The sequence below is a fragment of the Sebastes umbrosus genome, chromosome 3, assembly GCF_015220745.1.
Source record: "Sebastes umbrosus isolate fSebUmb1 chromosome 3, fSebUmb1.pri, whole genome shotgun sequence".
Taxonomy (NCBI): domain Eukaryota; kingdom Metazoa; phylum Chordata; class Actinopteri; order Perciformes; family Sebastidae; genus Sebastes; species Sebastes umbrosus.
The window spans coordinates 3,781,824-3,797,883 of NC_051271.1; the positions used below are offsets into that span (position 1 = coordinate 3,781,824).

At 34.6% G+C, this 16,060-nt stretch overlaps 1 protein-coding gene across 1 annotated transcript; it reads left to right on the forward strand.

Annotated features, from left to right (window-relative positions):
* The first annotated feature begins 884 nt into the window (after nucleotides 1–884).
* LOC119484692 lies at nucleotides 885–14,711 on the forward strand. Its single transcript, XM_037763719.1, has 3 exons — nucleotides 885–935; nucleotides 12,078–12,342; nucleotides 13,896–14,711. Exons 2-3 carry the CDS (start codon nucleotides 12,079–12,081, stop codon nucleotides 14,574–14,576), a joined length of 945 nt encoding a protein of 314 aa, XP_037619647.1. The 5' UTR covers nucleotides 885–935; nucleotide 12,078; the 3' UTR covers nucleotides 14,577–14,711.
* Nucleotides 14,712–16,060: the final 1,349 nt, after the last annotated feature.

The window sequence follows — 16,060 nt, forward strand, 5'->3', positions numbered from 1 at the left end:
ATAGTGAAACCAGACTACACTCTCTCAGTTTCACATGTCTGACAGGCGGGTGTCAGACAGAGAGAGACAGAGAGAGACAGAGAGAGGGGGATGAGCCACAGATGTCTATATTTACCAGTCTGTGTGTGTGTTTTCCCAGTGATGGGAGAAGTACTCAGAACTTCCACTTAAGTAAAAGAAGTAATACCACAGTGCAGAAATACTCTGTAACAAGTAAAAGTCCTGCATTTCATATTTTACTTGAGTAAAAGTACAAAAGTGTTAACATCAAAATATACTTAAAAGTACCAAAAGAAAAATACTCATTATGCAGAATGCCCCATTTCAGAATAAAATGTATTATTATACATCATTGGATTATAATTAAAAAGTATATGTATACTTTTTAAGTATATTTTATATATATATATATATATATATATATATACACTCACCGGCCACTTTATTAGGCACACCTGTTCAATTGCTTGTTAACACAAATAGCTAATCAGCCAATCACATGGCGGCAACTCAATGCATTTAGGCATCTAGACGTGGTGAAGACGACTTGCTGAAGTTCAAACCGAGCATCAGAATGGGGAAGAAAGGAGATTTAAGTGACTTTGAACGTGGCATGGTTGTTGGTGCCAGACAGGCTGGTCTGAGTATTTCAAAAACTGCTGATCTACTGGGATTTTCACGCACAACCATCTCTAGGGTTTACAGAGAATGGTCCGAACAAGAGAACATATCCAGTGAGCGGCAGTTGTGTGGACGGAAATGCCTTGTTGATGTCAGAGGTCAGAGGAGAATGGGCAGAGTGGTTCGAGATGATAGAAAGGCAACAGTAACTCAAATAACCACTCGTTACAACCAAGGTATGCAGAATACCATCTCTGAACGCACAACACGTCCAACCTTGAAGCAGATGGGCTACAGCAGCAGAAGACCACCCGGTACTAGCACCAGACACTTTATTAGGTACACCTTGTACAAAATGTACCTTAAAGGGAAATTTGTCAAGTATTTAATACTCTTATCAACATGGGAGTGGACAAATATGCTGCTTTATGCAAATGTATGTATATATTTATTATTAGAAATCAATTAACAACACAAAACAATGACAGATATTGTCCAGAAACCCTCACAGGTACTGCATTTAGCATAAAAAATATGCTCAAATCATAACATGGTAAACTGCAGCCCAACAGGCAACAACAGCTGTCAGTGCGTCAGTGTGCTGACTTGACTATGACTTGCCCCAAACTGCATGTGATTATCATAAAGTGGGCATGTCTGTAAAGGGTAGACTCGTGGGTACCCATAGAACCCATTTACATTCACATATCTTGAGGTCAGAGGTCAAGGGACCCCTTTGAAAATGGACATGACAGTTTTGAGCCCGCTACAACCTAAAAATCGCAAGTTGTGTTCATGTTTTATCAAACAAGTGAAGTGAAAGTACAACCTTTCCCTCTGAGATGTAGTGGAGTAGAAGTATAGAGAAGCAAAAAAAATGGAAATACTGACGTAAAGTACCTCAGTTACTTTCAACCACTACTAGTTTCTTGTGACAGTGTTTAGGGTCGTATGATTCATACCAGCTGGAACTGAAAATAAGTCTGTGTAGTATCTCTGAAAGTGATACTAACACGTGTGTGTTTCAGAGTCAGCTCACTGCTGAGCTACTCTCAGACAGCTGTGTAAGTTTAGTCTTAGCAGTAAAACACACACACACACTCCTCCCTGACAGATTCCACAGTAGCGAGGCCTTCACCTCCTGAGAAGACACAGATAAGAAGAGACACCCAACTGTAGGCAGAGAGGAAGAGATAGCAACGACTGCTTTATTATGACTTCATTTGATATGACGGCTACTAAGGGTTGAATCTGAAATCATTGTTGATTATTAATTGCTTGCACATGCCTCACTAAATCTTCTGTTTCCCTCCATTGTTGTGATGTGTAGCTGTTGAAAGAAAAGAAGGTCTTTGTTTTCATCATATGTAGTATGAATTCTGGGGCTCAGCTCGTGAGTTTTCATGCACATAAGCAGCAGCCATAATCACCTGTCCTTTACCTGCTAAGGTAGCTTGAAATGTTGTCTTATCCACGTCTTAAAGCCTGAACTTATCTGACCACAAATGCCTCTACCTGCTTGGCCAATTAAATCTCAAATATGATCTCAAAATAACCCGGGTGTGTTCTGCTTTAGAGTTTCATCCTCACATGACCTTAAGAAGTGAGGTTAACATGCATGTCGTGGAGTCTGGTTACTGTAAGAGAAACCTCGAACATGCTTCTCACACGGACCTCGCAGAGGTTGAGGAGTTCGTTTGAAAAGAGGATTAAAAAAAGTACATTACAGACTATCTAGTGAGAGGGAGTTGTGCTTCGGAAAGCGAATGGGTTGTAAGACACAACTTGTTCAACCACATGAGCAGCAGATCCTGGGCGTGGCGGCTCCGAGCAAAAGCAGCAGAGATTATTCTTGTCTCGTCACATTCCTCCGCGGTTCGTAGTAATTATTAATAGTGATAGTTCGTTTATTCGCAGCACAGTGACAAAGAGTAATGTTGTCGTTTCCTCACGCGACACGGTGAATCTGTGCATGTTTGTGTGCAGTCTTGTGTCGCAGTTGATGAGGTTTTCATGACTGAGTCGGTCTGAACTGAAGCCTCCGTTTTACATACAACACACAACAGGCTGCTTTGTAGTCCGGGGGATTAGAAAGAAGAGACTTCTGTACTTTGGAAGGTCAGAGGGAGCGATTAACACTCATCACACATAGTGTGATGAGTGTAAATGCTTATTTTTTAAAGGGCAAAACAGTTAATTATGAATTAACACATGCAAAAATCAGAAATGTGGCCTTGTGTGCTAAGACGGGCTGTTGTTGCTACTGTTGGTGTATTAAACATTGATTTATAGCATCTGTGCAGAACAATATTGTTAAATTCCTAGTTATAGTGTTTGATCTTTAAAGGAATAGTTTGACATTTTTGGAAGTGCACTTGTTTGCTTTCATGCCGGGAGTTAGATGACGGGATTGATACCAGTGGTGGAATGTAACTTAGTACTTTTACTTGAGTGTATATATATAGACTCTATACATAGAGTATAGTAGTATATAACTCTATACATATATACTCTATATATATATACTCTATACTCTCTCTCTATATATACAGTATGTATTGCCATCAGCGCCCAGCAGCAGAGCTATGCTTACCGCCATTTTGGACTGAAAGCGACTACCGGACGCCAGTAAAACATCCGCCTAAAAAGTGACGTACAAAAGTAAAACTAAATTATTTATATTCTATTGTCATATTTAATGTCTCTACCAAAATGGCAATAACAATAAAAATATTATAAATATAATACGCGTTTCAGTCCAAAATGGCGGCATCGGCTGTTGTCAAAAAAACACTAGAGTTTCGTCTCTTTGCTTCTAAACTCTTTGGTATCAATTTGAATAACAAGAAATTTAGTTTTTTAGTTTTTTTTCTAGCTTTGGTAGACAGAATTCAACCATATTAAACTTCATGAAGGTATGCTGCAGGGCTCTTGCAATAGACCGCATTAGTTTAAGCTAGGTGTACCTAATAAACTGGCAACTGAGTATACGTAGCCTTAAAGCTCTTCTCTAACTTCTTTCCTTTCTTTGAAAAGTCACACCTGTTTTAGACCCGCTGCCTGGAGCCAACCCAGTAAAACCGGTCAAATACAGTTGTCACTTTAGGGAGCTTTAAAGTAAAGGCAGGTTGAGACAATCCTCAGCTATATTTCAAATTACATTACATGACTCGATGGCATTTTGGCTCACCGAGGGGTGAAACCCAGTAAGGCTGTAAGGCTATTCATAGTTGGTCTACTGTAAGTCGGTGATAGCCAAGCAATCTGGCACTTTCTACTATTGTGACCTCGGGCTGTTCACAGCTCTATTCCTGACTGATACTAACACATGAAGATCTGGTATGAAGTCCACCTGTGGATGCTGGCATATTGGAAGAAATGGAAGTAGAGGATAATATCTTATGGCTGCAGCTTGGAGGAGTTGGACTGTGGGAGTTATCTAAATGTTGACACATCTATCCTACAAAGCAACAAAGTGTGCAGAACAGCTGTTTCCAACTTTATTTACATTGTCTACAGTTAACTTGTCATTGTCATTGTAACCTTGACATTGTCATTGTAACCTTGACATTACCCAACACAAGAACACAGCACAGTCCTGGATATTTTAACAATCAATAGTCACTGTTTTGTTTTTTCCAAATTTTCCAAAAGGTTGTTCTGTTGTCCTGCAGCAAGAGTTCACTGCAGTTTACAGTAAATAACATATTCTCTATGGCGGTGACGTCTCAGAATTAGGCATGCTAGTTTTGAAAAATGTTCTTAACCGATAACCGACCCTCGTTAACCGATTATTAACCGTTAAACGACAAGATTAACTTAGCAGCCACAGTGCTTTGTGTAGTGTCGCTGATATGAAGCCACTCCCCCGGTAAAAGTCTCCACCGCACATTTAGTTTAGTTTAGCAGGTTGTCCGCTGTGTGTCTACGGTCTGTCAGCGCAACGTAACTTCAGCGAGCTTCTGACGGACCGTGTACGTGTTGTCGGTGGCGTTCTAGCTGTGAGCGTAGGTGAAGCAGACAGTGTGTGTACAGTTTATTTGTCAGTGAATAAATGTTACGAGGCTACAACTCCTCCGCTCAAGCGAGCTATAGACGGGAGCCAACTTCCTGTATCTGTAACGCCGGCTCAGACTCTCTTAAGGTGGACCAGCTTTTCTTCTTTAAATAACGAGTTTTTCTCAGCTCTTTAATGAATTATTAACATTTCTTTTAATTCGTTAATCGGTTAAAATGCTTAAAGTCGTTCAAGTCGGTAGAAAACGCTCCAAACTCATCCTGGCCATTTTCAAAGGGGTCCCTTGACCTCTGACCTCCAGATCAGTGAATGTAAATGGGTTCTATGGGTACCCACGAGTCTCCCCTTTTACAGACATGTCCACTTTATGATAATCACATGCAGTTTGGGGCAAGTCATAGTCAAGTCAGAACACTGACACACTGACAGCTGTTGTTGCCTGTTGGGCTGCAGTTTGCCATGTTATGATTTGAGCATATTGTTTTATGCTAAATGCAGTACCTGTGAGGGTTTCTGGACAATATCTGTCATTGTTTTGTGTTGTTAATTGATTTCCAATAATATATATATACATACATTTTCAAAAAGCAGAATATTTGTCCACTCCCATGTTGATAAGAGTATTAAATACTTGATAAATTTCCCTTAAAGGTACATTTTGAACAGATAAAGAAATGTTCGATTAATTTGCAATTAATTGCGTTGAACTATTTTACTATGGCAAATACTTATAGTGGTAATTGAGTATACTTATGAAATACTTACATAAAGATTACTTTATTCTAAGTTAGTTTTAAGTCGTACTTGTACTGTAATATATATACTTAATCTCAAATAAATACATAACTGTTTTAGTATACGTATAATAAGTGTTCTTTATTTGCATGTTTAGATATTATATTATTAGTACACTTATTGTTGACTTTAATAATTTCAAACTTGAACTACAAAGTATTTTTCAATACCAGGGTGTGACCCTGAACCTGAAAGGAATGTAACCTTCAGCTCTAAAACAGAATAGGTTTTCTGTTCAAAGTTAACTTGCTGATCTTGAGCAGGTAAGAGCACTTCTCAGTCATCTTGAGAGAGATATTTCTGGTATTTCTGTCCTCCACTCCTGAGTTTCACCCGGCGTGACCCTCTGCTCGCTCCAGCCGAGTGAATCATCGCGCTGGTCTTCAGCTGATATTCTCCACAGAGGATCTCTGAGCAGCTGAGCTCATTACTGAGGTCATGGGCTGCAGATTACCAAGACAGATTTACTCCCAGAAAGTGGGACGACACATTTGTTCACTCTACTTCACCGTCTAGAGACGCTGCAAACCAAAGGAATTAACATTTATATTATATATACATATATTGGAAACAATGTAATATACTAAAAAAGACATGTACTGCAAAATATTTAAAAAATATTTTTTTTAAATTTTATCTAAGAATCCAAACGTTACATAATTTCCTTAAACACAGTGTGCATGGAAACTATACAGAAAATATATCTGACTAAAAACCCATAAAGAGGTGAAGTCCCGCCCCTCCCGGTGGACCAGCATGGGACCTTATTTCGGAAAACAAATATGAACGGTAGTCAACGGAGAGAGACAATTATATTTTTAATCCCTTTGAAGTGCGCCATGAATCACACATATGATGTTTAACAATTTCAAATATAATTTTGCAAGTCAAGAAAGTCTCAGTTTGTTGTAAGACTGTTTAAGTATCAGACCTTTAAGGTACATTTTGAAAGATAAAAAAATGTGTGATTAGTTTGTGATTGATCTGGATTCAATATTTTAATCGATTGATAGCCCTAATTTTGACGTAATATATATAAAAAGACACCATATCCCAACATATATTTTAAAGTACATACTAATGAATTGTCAGTTTTTTCTAAGAATCCAAACATTGCAAAATCTCCCTTACGTGTGCATGGAAACTCTACAGAAACTATATAGACCAACACTTACTGCAACATGCTTTATGTTTGAAATACAGTATGTGTAATAAAACTGTGTTGCATAAGAGAATAGTGTTCCCTTTTTATTTCCTTCCTTTTATCTTCCTCAAACTTATCTCTCATCCAGATACGTTCAAGTGGGTCAAGGGCAGGGGAGACTTTTGGGCTACTTAGCAGACAAAGCGGTATTAGTGTGTGTCTGTGTGTGTGTGATATTACATATCTATCTTTGTGAGGACCAATGTGAGTTTAGAGCTGTAGAATGAGGAAGTGTCAGAAGTTTAGTCCTGTCCTTAGTTCCTCAAATTGTTGTTTAAGTGTTAAAATATTAAGGTTAGAATTATGTTTAGCTTCAGTTTAGAGTAGTTCAGTAGTTGCGATGGTTATGGAAGATTAAATGTTAGGGAATGTATTATGTCAACAAGAGTCCTCACAGGTATAATAGTACGTACATGTGTGTGTGTGTAGTGAGTCATTTCAGTGTAGTAAGTGGAGAAATGGGTGGAGACTGAGCAGAAGCATGATCACAAATGTAATCTAAGTGTTTTATCATGTTGACTTTCCACAGAAAGAGGAAGTGAGTGTACTTCTGAGAATGAGCCAAAGATAAGAGGAACTCACACTCGGTTGAAATCTGATAATTTGTTGTAGATGGGATATGTGTCACACAAATAGTTATGAATCAAAAGGTTTTCGTAGTAGCGACTTTGTTTCTGAACTTTTTTTTTTACTCCACTAGTGAGGAATTCACTCCCCTTTGTCTGCAGCTCACAGGCGCTCTCTGGTGTCACCTGCTCAAACTGCAAACATAGATTTTATGTTTCACAGGCGACGACGTACTTTGTAGATTATTTAAAAAAATAATAATCCAAGAATATGTAGAAAAGAAAAAAAAAACTAGGGCTGTCAATTAAATTAAATTAAATTCATCACACTTTTTTATTTGCTCAAATTGTACCTTAAAGAGAGATTTGCCAAGCATTTAAAACTCCTATGCAAATGTATGTATATATATATTATTGCAAATCAATTAACAACACAAAACAATGACAGATATTGCCCAGAAACCCTCACAGGTACTGCATTTAGCATAAAACAATATGCTCAAATCATAACATGGCAAACTGCAGCCCAACAGGCAACAACAGCTGTCAGTGTGTCAGTGTGCTGACTTGACTATGACTTGCCCCCAAACTGCATGTGATTATCATAAAGTGGGCATGTCTGTAAAGGGGAGACTCGTGGGTACCCATAGAACCCATTTACATTTGCATATCTTGAGGTCAGAGGTCAAAGGACCCTTTGAAAATGGCCATGCCAGTTTTTCCTCGCCAACATTTTGTGCAAATTTGGAGCATTGATTAGCCTCCAAGCTAGTATGACATGGTTGGTACCAATGGATTACTTAAGTTTACTAGTTTCATGTGATACCCGTATCTTCACTCTAGCTTTAAAACCAGCCTGCTACAACCTAAAAATCACAAGTTGCGTTAATGCGTTAAAGAAATTAGTGGTGTTGAAATGAATTTGCGTTAACGCGTTGTTATTGCGTTTACTTTCACAGCCCTACTTTAAATGTCTTGTTTTGTCAGATATTCAGTTTAATATGATATAAAACAGAGGAAAACTGTAAATCTTCATATTTGAAAGGTTGAAAACATCATTTCTGCTTTTCTTTTTAATTAAATTAAAATTAATTTGTATGAATTTAATTTAATTTAATTTAATTTAATTATATTATATTATATTATATTATATTATATTATATTATATTTCATTTCATTTTATTTTATTTTATTCCTCATACTCTCGACCTGTAGGTGGCGGTATGCACCTAAAAGTTGGTAATGCAATTCGCCAAAAACAACAAGAAGAAAAAGCAGCAACAGTAGAAGAAGAAGAAACATGAATTAAGTAGCATGTATATCTAGAGGTCAAGGGACCCCTGTAATGCCAGTGGTGAAATTTTATTTTATTTTATTTTATTTTATTTTATTAGATGTTTTATTTTATTTTATTTTATTTTATTTTTTATTTTATTTTATTTTATGTGATTTGATTAGATGTTTTATTTTATTTTATTTTATTTTTTATTTTATTTTATTTTATGTGATTTGATTAGATGTTTTATTTTATTTTATTGTATTTATTTTTTTTATTTAAATTTTTATTTGAATTATTTTATTTATTTATTTATTTATTTTATTTTATTTTATTTATTTATTTATTTATTTGTTTGTATTCCTCATACTCTTGAATGGTAGGTGGCGGTATGCACCTAAAAGTTGGTAATGCAATTCGCCAAAAACAACAAGAAGAAAAAGCAGCAACAGTAGAAGAAGAAGAAACATGAATTAAGTAGCATGTATATCTAGAGGTCAAGGGACCCCTGTAATGCCAGTGGTGAAATTTTATTTTATTTTATTTTATTTTATTTTATTAGATGTTTTATTTTATTTTATTTTATTTTATTTTTTATTTTATTTTATTTTATGTGATTTGATTAGATGTTTTATTTTATTTTATTTTATTTTTTATTTTATTTTATTTTATGTGATTTGATTAGATGTTTTATTTTATTTTATTGTATTTATTTTTTTTTATTTAAATTTTTATTTGAATTATTTTATTTATTTATTTATTTATTTTATTTTATTTTATTTATTTATTTATTTATTTGTTTGTATTCCTCATACTCTTGAATGGTAGGTGGCGGTATGCACCTAAAAGTTGGTAATGCAATTCGCCAAAAACGCGAAGAAGAAAAAGCAGCAGCAGAAGAAGAAGAAGAAGAAACAGGAAGTAGGTGGCATGGCATAACATGAGCTCATCATGGAGTTAATCACCTCTGAAGTCACGGGATTGAGTGTTTTCTGTGTTTTCTGTAGCCGATAGTTCTCTCAGTCTCAGTTCTCGGTACTAACAGATGTGTCGAGGCAGAACCGCTCTCTCCATCCTGACAGCTGTTTGTGCTCTTTATTACTCGACGCTTCACTCCGAGCCGAGAGCCGCAGAGAACAGGTCTGTTTGAGCTCCACATCATCATCAACGTTACTTTATGCTGTCTGTTTGAGCTCCACATCATCAGCAAAGTCACTTTATGCTGTTTACAAGCTTCTTTATTAGAAGGTAGGTCAGCTCTTTGTATGTGAATTATTAACATTTAAACACTCTGATCTGCACAGAGACCTCCAGACAAACCAAACTCCATGTTAAAAACGAGTGTTTTAAAGTAAACCACATGTTTTCACAGTATAAACTTTACTTACAGCATCACTGAGACTCTTTTCTGATTCTCTTCGATCTGCAGGTACAATCGGCACACGTGTCATTTACTTAATTGGTCGTTTAGCTTCGCTGAAGTCGATAACATATTAGCAAAAGTGACCTAGCTCAACAAGTCAACTTATACAATCACAGCTACTTTGGCTGTTATATAGACAGATTCACCAGAACTAAAAGCCTCTGGTGTGGAAGTGTCCAATCTAAAGACACATATTGTAGCTAGCAATGCTATTTATTAAGAGAAAACTTAGTTTAGTTTAACTTATTTTTTTTTTTTAATGAACAAATTCAAATTTACAAACAACATGGCTCATAGATCATTGCATTAGAGTAAAAGGACAAGGTGTAAAATTATACATGAAAATAATAGTAAATTAAATTAAGGGATATGGGGCTGTACCTGTTATTCATATTATTAATAATAATAATAATAATAATAATAATAATAAATTAAATTAAGGGCTATAGGGCTGTACCTGTAATTCATATTAATAATAATAATAATAATAATAATAATAATAAATGAAGGGATATGGGCTGTACCTGTAATTAATATTAATAATAATAATAATAATAATAATAAATGAAGGGATATGGGCTGTACCTGTAATTAATATTAATAATAATAATTATAATAATAAATTAAATTAAGGGCTATAGGGCTGTACCTGTAATTCATATTAATAATAATAATAATAAATGAAGGGATATGGGCTGTACCTGTAATTAATAATAATAATTATAATAATAATAATAATAAATTAAATTAAATTAAGGGCTATAGGGCTGCACCTGTAATTCATATTAATAATAATAATAATAAATGAAGGGATATGGGCTGTACCTGTAATTAATATTAATAATAATAATTATAATAATAATAATAATAAATTAAATTAAGGGCTATATGGTTGTACCTGTAATTCATATTAATAATAATAAATTAAATTAAGGGCTAAAGGGCTGTACCTGTAATTCATATTATTATTAACAATAATAATAATAAATTAAATTAAGGGCTATAGGGCTGTACCTGTAATTCATATTCTTCTATTATAATAAGAAGTTTCAAAGCATTTTTGTTTTTCATGACTTTAAGGGCTTTTATGTAAGAATGAAACTCAGAATGAAACATATTAAACCTATAGGTTTCACTTTCATATACTTGGATTTGTGCAAATAAAATGTTCCAAGAATGAGAATGTTATTCACCAGAAAGTCATCTTTGTTGTTGACCATGACAAGACCATAAACACCATAAACAATGTTCTTTTGAGAGAAGTTTCCCAGATGAGAAACCTTTGGGAAAAGCCAGTCATGTATATCAGAAGCCATAAAGCTCCAGAACAGAGAAAACTTAGTTGTTCTTAGTTTTGTTTTGTTTTGTAACTGACTAGCTACTTCACACATCACGTGATTTTGTATAATTTTGGTGAATATTTATTGGGGAAAAATATTCATTAACTTCAGTTTTAGGTAATGTAGTGTATCTTTTGGTCATTAGATTTTCCTTTCACAAACGGATATTAAAAAACTAAAAATTAGTGGTTATTTTCATTTTAAAATATAAAAATTAAATTGAAATACAAGGCGTTTTTCTTTATCTGGGTCAAAAAGGGATGAACTTAAATTAAAAAAACGGGTTGGTTTTCATTTTCTATTTCTTTTTTTTATTATATTTTTATTGACACAAACATACATAACATAATTAACAGTTCCTGTATACATACACCCCCCAACCATGTCTGTCTAAAATGCCGTATTTTAAGATTTTAAACATTTAAAAAACCATTGAAAACAACAGTATGAACAAATAGGGAGTGATCTTTTCATTATCAGACAAACTGCAGCTTTTTTATATAAATGACTGAATGTGTATTAGTAAATAAATATCACTAAATACAGTAACATCAGGTCTTACCGTGGTTGGTTGGTTTTATATGCCACAATCAAGAAAATAAAAAATGTATTTGACTTATGAAAAACACAAATATTAACACTACCTTTATGTCTCCTCAATGAAGTGACTGTATATCAAAGCTCAATATCCACCTAAATATCTTTATCTCTCTATAGATGATCACAATATCATGTTATGTAAATGCCCTCTAATTTGTACTTTTAATGGATGTAAAACGTAAAAAAAACTGTCATCATGTGTATCCTCTCCTCTCCTCTCCTCTGTCTCCAAAGAATGTCCTCCAGTCTTCCCCGTCACGTCGTCTGGGAGTCAGAGGGGCTGGTGGCCTACCTCCACCCTCGGCCCTGGACCCCAGGCTCTGTTACCCTGGAGCGCAGCACGCCCGGCGGCCTAGGAGGCAGCATCTTCCACCTGGAGAAGCAGGAGTACTTAACCTGGCTGTTGGGGGCGAGAGCTGTCGCACAGCTGCTGTGTGACCGGTTGGGCGTTCGGAGGTGTGCGCTGGTCAGCAGACCTCACGGAGACAGACCTGCCCAGGTGAGGGTTTGTTTGACTAGTAGACCGGTTAACTGCACAGTGCATTGAAAGAGATGTTATAGGATTCAACCATCGTGCCTCACTTTAAAAAAGTTGTTCTGACATAGAGGACAAAAACGCGGGTATAAAAAAAAATGCATTCATATTTTCAACTTGCACTGAGTTAAATCTTCTAACCAACATCAGTCCTGATAATAACTACCAAATATTCACTAATTTTCAGAATTTTAACCCTTTAAATACCAGTTTGTTTACATAATGTCACTGTTGTTTTTATGCAAAAGAAAACACAAACATTTAATTATTTTCTGTATACTAAATAGAAGAGAACAGTCTGGGATATGTCAATGATTAGCAACAACATTCATTTTGATGCATTTTTATTTTTTCGTGCTGTCAGATTTAAAAAAAAAAAAAAAAAAAAGCTCCAACTTTTTACCTTAGGACAAAAATGTCCCTTTCCTAAAACTGCTATAAAATATTATATATTAATGTTATTTTCCACATGGCAAAAAACTCTAAACTGATACAGTAAGAATGTTTGATTTTCAGCATGTATGTAGTCAGAGATGTCCTGAAGTTAAATATATCAGTCATTGTCAGGAATTATTTATTACATTTTTCCAGCAACCCAAAAATCAACGAATAAAGACATTTCTCTCACAAATTAATGGTATTTTCTTTTTAATTTATAAGGGACATGTAATGTTTTATATTTCTAGTGAATATAATCCAAATCAATCTTATTTCCATATATGTATTTTGTATATACAGTTCCCTTTTTTAACACCTTATTTTGAAAACCGGACGTAGTCGCACGTATATTTGACTTCAGGACATCTCTGTACATGCTGAAAATCAAACATTCTTACTCTATCAATTTAGATATTATTCCAAGTAAAAGTTCCTAGAAGTGTATGATTAAAAGTTTTCCCATGGTCTAGTGTTAAAAAAGTTAACAAAAATCACAATACATATCGACTCTGCACCTTAGTATCGTGATAGTATTGAATCGGGAGATATGTGTATCGTCCCAGCCCTACAGTAAAAGAATCTTGATTCATATTTGATGCGCTGCCTAGTTTGACAATTTGATCGGAGTTCACGAGCAGTGATTGACAGCTGCTGTCGAGACTCCTTGGCTCTGATTGGTTATTTTCCTCCGGTCTATGAAATCTTGCAATCTTCATATTTGCTCAAAGTGACCTTCTGTAGCTTTAAGTTGCATATTGAAAACAGGAAAAAAGTATTTTTAAAATGTTTTATTATTTCTATGATGGAAGACAAAAGCAAGGAATTGTTATACAGTTCATTATTAATTAATTCTCATTCAAAAACATCCAGTTCAGCTGAACACATGCTGCATTTGAGAGAGCAACCACACTTAATTTAGCGTGACTGCAAAAGTAGCAGCTAATTGAAACCCTTTGTACCACAATTAAGCTAATTAGCAGGTGTTTAAAACAGCGAATGAAATAGCTTTGATGAACTGTACATTGAATCACTCCTGAGACCATGTCAATCAATATGCATTTATTTTCACACATCCACAGATCCGTGTCCTCCCTCTACATGGTCTAGATGCAGAGTGGCGCCCGCACCTGGCAGGAGAAGAGGAGCACAACGCCCACGACCCGGGGTACTGTACCTCAAAGACCGCTCCCCGATGGAATGACTCCAGCCTGACTGAAATCCAAACCAAGATTCGAGCCAAGCTTCCATTACCTGACGCCCCACCCAATCTGACTTTCCTGGGGGACGATCTGGCTCATCCTGGCCTGTTTTCACGCATCGTTCGTGGGGAGGAGCAGCAGTGGCGGGTGTGGGAGGACGAAGGTCATGTGGCCTTTCTCACTCCTTTCCCTAACTCACCTGGCTTTACTGTACTGGTCCCACGCCGACCTTTGACCTCTGATATATTCAGACTAGAAAAAGAGGACTATGAGGGACTGGTGCTGGCAACCTGGAAGGTGTCGAGGCTTCTTGGGGAAGGGTTGGGTGCCTGGGGGATGGGGCTTATTTTTGAGGGCTTTGAGATTGACTACGCTCACGCCAAGTTGATACCACTGTTTGTACCGTCGTCATCATCATCAGGGACAGAGGATGATGGCACTAAACCACCACCACCTCCCCAGTTTTACCCCACTTATCCTGGATACGTGACATCAGAAGATGGTCCTGTAGCCAACCTGGAAAGTCTGAAGGAACTACACATTAAAATTACTCAGATTTAATGCTGTTGTCTATAGTTTGATTTCTACTCTGGTACCAAAATCCCGCAAAAGGAATTCCTCTGTCTTAGGAATTAACAAGAAGCCTGTAAAATAACAGAAAACACCTTCATTATTAAAGAGCTATCATATCCTGCACCACTGTCAGTCATTTAATGTGTAAAATATGTCCAGAATTTTAGACTAACATTATCGAAAGACTGTGAAAATATATTATGTCAAAAAAAAAGTCATAATATAGTATGTCGAAAAAAAAATGAAAATATAGTATGTCGAAAAAAAAATGAAAATATAGTATGTCGATAAAAAAATTAAAATACAGTATGTCGAAAAAAAATGTGAAAATATAGTATGTCGAAAAAAAAATGAAAACACAGTATGTCGAAAAAAAAATGAAAATATAGTATGTCGATAAAAAATGAAAATATAGTATGTCGAAAAAAAAATTAAAATATAGTATGTCGATAAAAAAATGAAAATACAGTATGTCGAAAAAAAATGAAAATAAAGTATGTCGAAAAAAAAATGAAAATATAGTATGTCGAAAAAAAATGAAAATATAGTATGTCGAAAATAAAAATAAAGTATGTCGAAAAAAAAATGAAAATAAAGTGTCGAAAAAAAATGAAAATATAGTATGTCGAAAAAAAAATGAAAATGAAGTATGTTGAAAAAAAAATGAAAATATAGTATGTCGAAAAAAAATGTGAAAATATAGTATGTCGGAAAAAAATGAAAATATAGTATGTCGAAAAAGAAAATGAAAATAAAGTGTTGAAAAAAATATGAAAAAATAGTATGTCGAAAAAAAATGTGAAAATATAGTATGTCGGAAAAAAAATGAAAATATAGTATGTCAATAAAAAAATTAAAATACAGTATGTCGAAAAAGTGAAAATATAGTATGTCGAAAAAAAATTAAAATAAAGTATGTTGAAAAAAAAATGAAAATATAGTATGTCGATAAAAAAATGAAAATACAGTGTCGAAAAAAAGAAAATATAGTATGTCGAAAAAAAAATTAAAATAAAGTATGTCGAAAAAAAAATGAAAATAGTGTCGATAAAAAAATGAAAATAAAGTGTCGAAAAAAATATGAAAATATAGTATGTCGAAAAAAAAATGAAAATAAAGTGTCGAAAAAAAAATGAAAATACAGTATGTCGAAAAAAAAATGAAAATATAGTATGTCGATAAAAAAATGAAAATACAGTATGTCGAAAAAAAATGAAAATATAGTATGTCGAAAAAAAAAATGAAAATAAAGTATGTCGAAAAAAAAATGAAAACAAAGTGTCGAAAAAAATATGAAAATATAGTATGTCGATAAAAAAATTAAAATACAGTATGTCGAAAAAAAGTGAAAATATAGTATGTCGAAAAAAAAATGAAAATAAAGTATGTTGAAAAAAAAATGAAAATATAGTATGTCGAAAAAAAATGAAAATATAGTATGTCGAAAAAAAAATGAAAATGAAGTATGTTGA

Bases quoted from the DNA above. Each gene is read 5' to 3' on its own strand.
- LOC119484692 (XM_037763719.1), top strand. From the start codon at position 12,079: ATGTCCTCCAGTCTTCCCCGTCACGTCGTCTGGGAGTCAGAGGGGCTG. The intron at 12,343-13,895 runs GTGAGGGTTTGT...ACACATCCACAG, and splicing joins ACGGAGACAGACCTGCCCAG to ATCCGTGTCCTCCCTCTACA.